The following is an 8,343-nucleotide window of genomic DNA, read 5'->3' on the forward strand; positions in this document are numbered from 1 at the left end:
GCTTAGTAATAAGTGAAGTGATTGTCATTGCGAAACTCGGCAGCCCAGCACACGGTGCACACAACGTAAGGTGCCCTGCATTTTAAACTGATATAAAAAAGTGGGTGGATACCCAAGCTCGACCAGAGTTCATGGAATTGAAGTATAACTACAAACGGGATGCAGGATGACATTGCCATACAGGAACTAGAGCCTGGAATGTCCAAGATATAAAGCAACCAAAACATTTGGCTGAATGTCGTATTTTTTGGGAGGGACACTAAACAAGGCTGTTTAATCTAGTTAAGAGAAAGGTCACGTTTCACATGCAATGCCCAGTAACTGATGTTTTGACAGTGTACAACATGCAGCGCTTCTGTTATTTTAGCTGTAGAGTTCTGTAAAACCAGCAGGCCATATCCCATTAGTCAATGTTTCCACGGCGCGGCCCTGCTTTCAAACCCCAGTAAACATCATTCACCTCGGAATGCCTCTCCCTGCACAATAAAAGCATCTGTCCATCTGGTTCACAACGTGGTAGCCCTCTTCGGTCGGCAACACACCTAGAGGTCAACAGCGAGAGTCTATCAGTCATTAACCCTGTGGTGACAAAATTGCATGGCACACTGGACTGGGGGGACAGGTCCCCAAGACTTTTACACTTATTATCCCACGTGATATAGTGTACAGTACCGACAAAGGTGTCGGATGAGTGTATTTAACTGTGTTCATTCAATAAAAAGCCTTTAATTATAAACAATTTGATCCACCATATCAGTTCTAACTCATTGAACAAGAACACCACAAGACCTCAGAAGGTGTCTCGCGGCATCTGGAACCAAGACATTAGAAGCAGAACCATCAAGTCCTGGCCAGGAGTATTATTCTGCTGGCAGAGGCAGCAGGAATCAGGAATAACTTTCCCATTAATGGAGATACATGGTTTTGGAGCTCCCACATGGTCAATCAAGGCCTCACACTTGCCCATTGTTCAGGCCTCCAACACACTTTTGACTTGACTAATACATTCAGAGTTGCAGGTACCACTGTAACAAGATAATGTCTTTAAAATGTCTATAGTTGAAATCCCTCATTTGGTTCACTAGCACGTGATCTATAAATACCATTGGCTTAATAACTCAGATCAACCCTTTTTTTATTTACAGTATATCCATAAGAGGCCTTTTCAATCAAAGTATTTCCTAAAAAGGTTTGGCTTACGTTTGAAGAACTTTAGTAACTCAGCTGTTCCAGTGGAAGGTCATTCCTGCTATGAAATCCGCCTCCAATCCCTAACGTCTAGTTAAAGTTAAAACACCTGAAGTGTGAATGAAACCCTTGCAAATCCTGCCACTGCAACTGTATAGCTTTCTGTACTAACTAGGGATAAGAAGTTGATCGGGATACATTGAATGGATATCTACATTAGTCTATGGGTGGATCTCCTGCCAAAGTCATTTCTCACTAAAGGAGAATTAAGATTCAAGGCCTGCCCTGATCCTCAAATACGTTAATGCACATTTTATACATAACTAAGTGTAGATTAAGCTTAATCAAACAGAACTGGCACTGCCAGCTCAAGCTTTTAGCTCATGTTTTCAGCACCCGCTCATGAGCTCTCAGTTCCTTGTTAGATCCCAGACCAATCGAGATGCATCAAATCCACGAAGGAGGACAACTGTGAAATGAACGGCTTTTGTGTAATTCTGCAGCAAGGCCCAAGTTCCTTCTGCAGATACTGGAGCTGCTAGAGGGTAAAATGGCCCTGAGCAATGGCCACATGATGAATGGTCCTCATTTAGACAACTGATAAGATCCAGGGGGTATTGCTATCAACTGTTTACACATGAAAAGCCAAGGCTGACAGCCCGCAACCTCACATTCAACTAATACAGAAACAGCGGTGCGCTTAATGAACAAAAAGCACTCCCTAAAACGAAGTTCAAATGGCACCATTATACAAACTTTAATTGTACATATTTTGGCTGTCCATGGCTCATGAATTCACGAAAAGCTGAATTAGTCATTCGCTTTAAAAGGATGCAGTGGACTCGGGGGATGAAATATAAATTGAACTGTTTGTAGTTAGCAATGGCCTGTGTGAATTGTGATACGCCAATACCAGCACTGCATTGTTAGAGAGGAGTGGGCAAAATTAAAAGAGGCCGCTTTATGTCAATGGAAAAAAGATAAATTACAGACAAACTCAACATGTTTGTGTTCCAAAGCAGGAATAATGGGGCAGTGGTGGCCTAGCGGTTAAGGAAGCGGCCCCGTAATCAGAAGGTTGCTGGTTCGAATCCCGATCTGCCAAGTTACCACTGAGGTGCCACTGAGCAAAGCACCGTCCCCACACACTGCTCCCCGGGCGCCTGTCATGGCTGCCCACTGCTCACTCAGGGTTATGGGTTAAATGCAGAGGACAAATTTCACTGTGTGCACTGTGTGCTGTGCTGCTGTGTATCACGTGTGACAATCACTTCACTTTCACTTTCATAATAAGATTTCTTTTAAACAGCATAACAGAAGGCAAACATGTTCAACCCAGATCACAGGTTTCAATTTGCAAAGTTGCGCTCAGGTAAAAAAAATACCTGTGCCCCTGCTACGCCACAAAATTGATGGATGTTGAAAGCCACCTCAGCATAAAAACATATATTGTCTGACATTTATTTCTGTTTAAGGACACATCCAGAAATGAACAGAGCCATGCAAGGTACACACGTTGCAATTATTTTGGTGAAACACTAGCTTTCTTTTTAAAGATTGTGAACGGGGGAAAGGTTCATTCCAGTAGCCGTAGTAAATTCAGCTCAGGAAAACAATTTTTTTAAATGAAATCCCATTTTAAGGGATGCTGGCAATCATATGTATTTAGGAAAAGTATTTATTTCTACACACGTTGGTACATATTCTCACACTTTCATTAAGTAAACAAAACTTACAAAAAAAGTGTCTGTAATATAACCACATTTAATAACACACTGACATTAAAAGTTGAATCGATTTGAAATCTATTTAGACCAACCACAAAGTTACCAGAGACCATCACGGGGCACTGGCGAAGGGTGCGGACTCACCCAGGGCAGGGCATCAGGCCACCGCAAACACACACACTCACGCCTACAGACGCATGCATGCAATACAATCAGTAGCTAGAGGGACAGTTCCCCCTGGAGACAATCAGGGTTAAGTGTCTTGCTCAGGGACACAGTGGTAGTAAGTGGGGTTTGAACCTCTGACTATGTGGTGGTCTGGGGCAGTGGTGGCCTAGCGGATAAGGAAGCGGCCCCGTAATCAGAAGGTTGCCGGTTCGAATCCCGATCCACCAAGGTGCCAGACACTGCTCCCCGGGCGCCTGTCATGGCTGCCCACTCAGGGTGATGGGTTAAATGCAGAGGAGAAATTTTACTGTGCGCACCGTGTGCAGTGCTTCTGTGTATCACAATGACAATCACTTCACTTTCACTTCACTTCACTTCAAGTGTGTTACCCACTTGGCTACTACCAACTCAACTCAAGTCAAGGTCAGACTCACAACCTTGGTGGTGTCAGGCCATGCTGCTGTCTTGCCATGCGACCATAATTCAGCAATATTCATTTCCACCGTGTACACAGAGTGTGACATGGAGGGACTTGCAAATAAAGAGCCATCGGAGTGACCGTTTATATTTCACTCCCTCCCTCTCTCGCTCTTAAAAAGTGCTTGTGCACATCATCTCTTTTCAAATGTCTGCATGACAAAGACTACCCAGGGCCTTCTGCAGCTCTCATATAGCATGATGGATGCCATCTTCTGCCCCCGAAAGCCTTGCAATGGCAAACATATTTCAGTAGCCCTGGGCGCTATGGCACATTCTTATGCATACAGTTAATTATACGGCATCCGCAAATTGCCTGTTCCCGAAGCCGAGTGCCGGCTCAGTAGACATGATTGAAGATCGCGAAAGGAGCTAAAAGCAACACATTGCCGTACAGATGAATATGGATGATACGCCGTTTTATAAAAGAGACCGAGCATCCTCCTGCTGTCGTTATAGCGATGAGATGACAATGGCACTAAAACACGCAGCTTTATAGCCTCGGCCCCTCCGACGACTGACATAAGGGACACACTAGATGCAAAAACTCCCAGGAGAATGAGTCCTTCTGAAATGTTGACAGCAGCCTAAAAGTGTAACAAGGTGACATTAGGGCGCGCGGCGATTGGGAAAAGAAGTCGCCGCGCGCCAGCCTGCTCTTCGTGTTGGTATTCAAGGAGCGTCGTGGGCGCTCGCTGGCTGGCCTTCCGGCCGAGGCCAGGACTGCCAGCTTGCTGTGGTCAGCACTAACCGGGGAAGCTGACGTGGCGAGCTGTTAGCAGAACATGAGAGGCAGGAGTCCGTTTCAGCACAAACCCGTTCCTTTCCAGCGTTGAACGTAAAAGGCCGTCCTCTGCGTGACTGTTGCCGGAGCGCGCCGAATTACATGATTTTACTGTATAATTACGGAAGGCCTATGCGGTGACCAGGCGGGCCTTCGGAAGCTGGACACTAACGTGGGAAGAATCGATTGCTGGTAGCTTCAGGGCGAACAAGCTAATGATTTTTTTTCTGTTATGACCTGGCAATATACTTTCAGAGGCGATGTCTGGTCTCGGGAAGCACGGAGCACATGAAGAACCGCACGGTGCACCGTCTCTCCGGCCAACTGTCCCAATTACAGTTGAAAGGAACCGAGGGGCCGCAATCTTCCTTCCAACATAAACCTCGGACTCCAGAACACAATAAAAATAGGTCCAGGAATGCACCTCGCTTCCCCTTCAGGCTGTGAATGGAACAAAACCGTCCGTCCGTCATGCATCAAAAGTAATGCCGGTTATTCCGCAGCACTTGTCTTCTTGTAATAGCCACAGTTTAGGGTATGTTAACGTGACCCCGTGACCCTACAGGAGAAGTGATTCGGGACAGAATGGCCGCCATCCATATTCATTATCACAGGTCAGTGCTCGCCCTGGACAGGCCTGGGATGCTCAATCCAGCTTTTACTGTCGCTAAACCAGTTTTTTACGTGATTTCACCATGCAAAGCAGCAATATTCCTCCTATTTTACAGGCAATATACATGAAGAACTGTATTTTATGATTTCCTTTTGCTTTAATGACAGTGTGCACTGGAACTGCATGAACTCCATGACATGGTGTTAACAGAATTTGCTTAAAATACATTTGGGGACCCACAAAAGTAAAGAACCTTAACCACGTCTTCATTTTACATGTGACAAATGCCAGAGCAGATTCCCTCCCTCACAGACAAGCCAGCCTGCACCATTAGTTCTGCATTTCGGAGAGAGGTGGCCACGGACACTGCAGCAGCATAGAGCGGAATCACGCTGATCAAGGATGCCTTGTATTGAATCCTCGCGGTTTTTGAACTTGCGGTGTTCCACAACTGCAGGAGGTGGGGACGGAGGGGACATAGGAGGGGACTGCTACCTTCCAATTAGTCCCCAGTCCTCGGTATGACAAAGATGAACTGACCCAGCACAAATACAAACTGATGTAGAAGGTTTGGCTTTAATGCATCTAGCATGGAATAAGGCACAAAATAAACATCAACTGAACATAAGGCAGCCGCCGAGACTCTCGGAAGAGATGAAACCGCTGCATATCTTAATAAAAATTTACGTTCTCCGCAAGTCCACTGGGAAAAAGGATTATACTGCATTCCATAAATATCCCGGATTAACACTTAACAGCAATAAATCCACTTAAAAGACTAACACCAGCCAGTGAATGCCAGAAATTGGACAGAGTGATGAAAACCGGGAATTGCTGTTATTATTTAAAAGAAATAAAGACAGATTCAAGGGTCTTATAAGACATAAGAGATATATATTTTTAATATTAGATATTGTAATTGCACTATTATATTATTAAATGGCAGCAAACATGTTCTGTGTTCATCTACATTCATAAAAGAAGAAATAATAATTCCAAAAATGTAATCACTGTGTACTTCTGGGGAGCAGTACCATGAAGCAAAACAATGTAGTGTGTGTGTGTGTGTGTGTGTGTGTGTGTGTGTGTGTGTGTGTGTGTGTGTAAAATGGCACAAACACCAAGGCGATTAACGAGATTAACCACATCATTGGCAGTAATTGATTAAATAAAATAAAGACCCCCTGAAACGCAGTGTGAAAGGCAAAAACCAGACTAATCACCTTCTCTCAGCCTCAAGCACACACCACACCATCATGGTTACCAAGGTTTTACATTGATCTGCAGACCTAGTGCTGCATGGCCACTGGCGTGGACAGCAGGAAGGAGAAGGGAAGGAAGGAAAAATCTCCTCCATCACCAGATCCAGGATCTCCCCGTTACGCGCGTCGCGAGATCGTCCTGGAAGAAGGACCGATCCCGCCGAGGATCAGGGGCGAGGTTGGGGGATCGGGGTCGGTTTAGTGGGTACGATCTGTACGATCTCTCGCTCGTTTAGCTCGCCTAAAAAAATAAAAATAAAAAACTTGTCGGACGCGCGGACTTACTTTTCCTGCAAGACGTTTTCCTTGATGGCGCCCAGCGTGGGCTGTCCGCTGCCCGGCTGCGGTCTGCAGGTGGCCAGGTGTCGCTGGTGCTGCTCCTTCAGACACGCGTTCTCCTGGCACAGCTCGGACACCCGCGCCTCCAGCTCCTCGATCCGACCCCTCTGCTTCTCCAGCAACTCCTGCTGGGTCTCGATGATTTTGTTGAGCTCCTTCAGGTACTCCGCCGCCTTGCTGGGGTTCTCGGTCGGGTTCTCCATGCCGCGGCACGCCCGCCGCCCGTCCATCGGCGAGCCGGACCTACGACGGGGCTGCGCCTTCCGCTCCCGGCTCGGCGCGCCTCCGCCGCTCCGCCATCGTTCCCGTCTGGTGCTCGACTGGAGGAGCGGAGAAGTTGGACCGCGCGTCCGTCCACAGGCTCTGCGCCACAGTAACTAACCCCGGCGCAGGGAGAGCCGCTTAACCCCTTCCTGTCCCGGCCGGTGCGCCAGCGGCCCTTCCTATCCGGGCCTGCGCGCGTCCCCGGGGGGCCGAGGCGGGGGCCAGCGCGCAAAAAGTCGCCAAAAAGTGCACGCTTCTGATTGGCTGGTCGACCCTGACGGGCGCAGGTGGACACCTGACATATTATAACGCGTTTTTCTTCTTCATCTTCTGCTTCTTCGCTCGCGCGCAAATGGGTTGACTTTAAATGAGTCTTTTTGACATTTTTACAAACGTGAAACGTTATGAACGTACAGTACAGGCCAAAAGTTTGGACACACCTTCGCATTTAATGTGTTTTCTTCATTTTCATGACCATATACATTGGTAGATTCTCACTGAAGGCATCAAAACTATGAATGAACACATGTGGAGTTATGTACTTAACAAAAAGTGGAGACCTGGCCTCCACAGTCACCGGACCTGAACCCAATCCAGATGGTTTGGGGTGAGCTGGACCGCAGAGTGAAGGTAAAGGGGCCAACAAGTGCTAAACACCTCTGGGAACTCCTTCAAGACTGTTGGAAAAGCATCTCAGGTGACGACCTCTTGAAGCTCATCGAGAGAATGCCAAGAGTGTGCAAAGCAGTAATCAGAGCAAAGAAACTAGAATATAAAACATGTTTTCACTTATTTCACCTTTTTTTGTTAAGTACATAACTCCACATGTGTTCATTCATAGTTTTGATGCCTTCAGTGAGAATCTACCAACGTAAATGGTCATGAAAATAAAGATAACACATTGAATGAGAAGGTGTGTCCAAACTTTTGGTCTGTACTGTATATAGGAATAGGTAAAAGCTGTGAAAACGACATTAAAAATCTAACAATTAAAGGTGGTAAAGTGCGTCTTTTTTTTATTTTTTGGTTGGTAAAGTTTAGGATCCATGTGGACCTTGAGTGTAACTGTTCTGGCTGGAATGAACTCCTTGGAAATGTATAGAGTGAGCAGCATATTCGCGTTGTTGCATCTATCATCCCGAATTCTCCGAACGGTGTGAGAACTTGGTGAAAGAGTGAAGTCATGTTCTCTGGATGTTATTATTCTCTGTTGCCGTGCGCTTGTGGTGCCCCTGGACAGCGCGCCCTCTGGTGGTCATTTTTATACATTTGGCGCTTTGGGGCCGTTGCCTCTCTTAACTTCAGATTAAAAAATAGCCTTTTTTATGATAACATGTGCAAACATTCTGCTACTGTACTAGTTCTGTTAAAATGTTTTACTGTGAATAAATCACATGTATTAATGCATGATGACAGTATTTTCCCCCCACAATTTTGTTTAAAATACTTAAAATATATATAATATATACTTGATTTCTGTTGTTCCATGTCCTAGAAAATTTCATGTGCTGATTGAGGACA

At 45.9% G+C, this 8,343-nt stretch overlaps 1 protein-coding gene across 1 annotated transcript in view; it reads right to left on the reverse strand.

Moving 5' to 3' along the window:
• Positions 1-6,765, reverse strand: part of iqsec1b (IQ motif and Sec7 domain ArfGEF 1b) — a 115,765-nt gene extending 109,000 nt beyond the window's left edge. Inside the window, exon 1 of the mRNA XM_028997524.1 lies at positions 6,505-6,765. Within this exon, the coding sequence (XP_028853357.1) occupies positions 6,505-6,761 (257 nt within the window). The 5' untranslated portion in view covers positions 6,762-6,765. The remainder of the gene's footprint in view (positions 1-6,504) is intronic.
• Positions 6,766-8,343: the final 1,578 nt, after the last annotated feature.

Source organism: Denticeps clupeoides, chromosome 12, assembly GCF_900700375.1.
Source record: "Denticeps clupeoides chromosome 12, fDenClu1.1, whole genome shotgun sequence".
NCBI classification, from domain to species: Eukaryota; Metazoa; Chordata; class Actinopteri; order Clupeiformes; family Denticipitidae; genus Denticeps; species Denticeps clupeoides.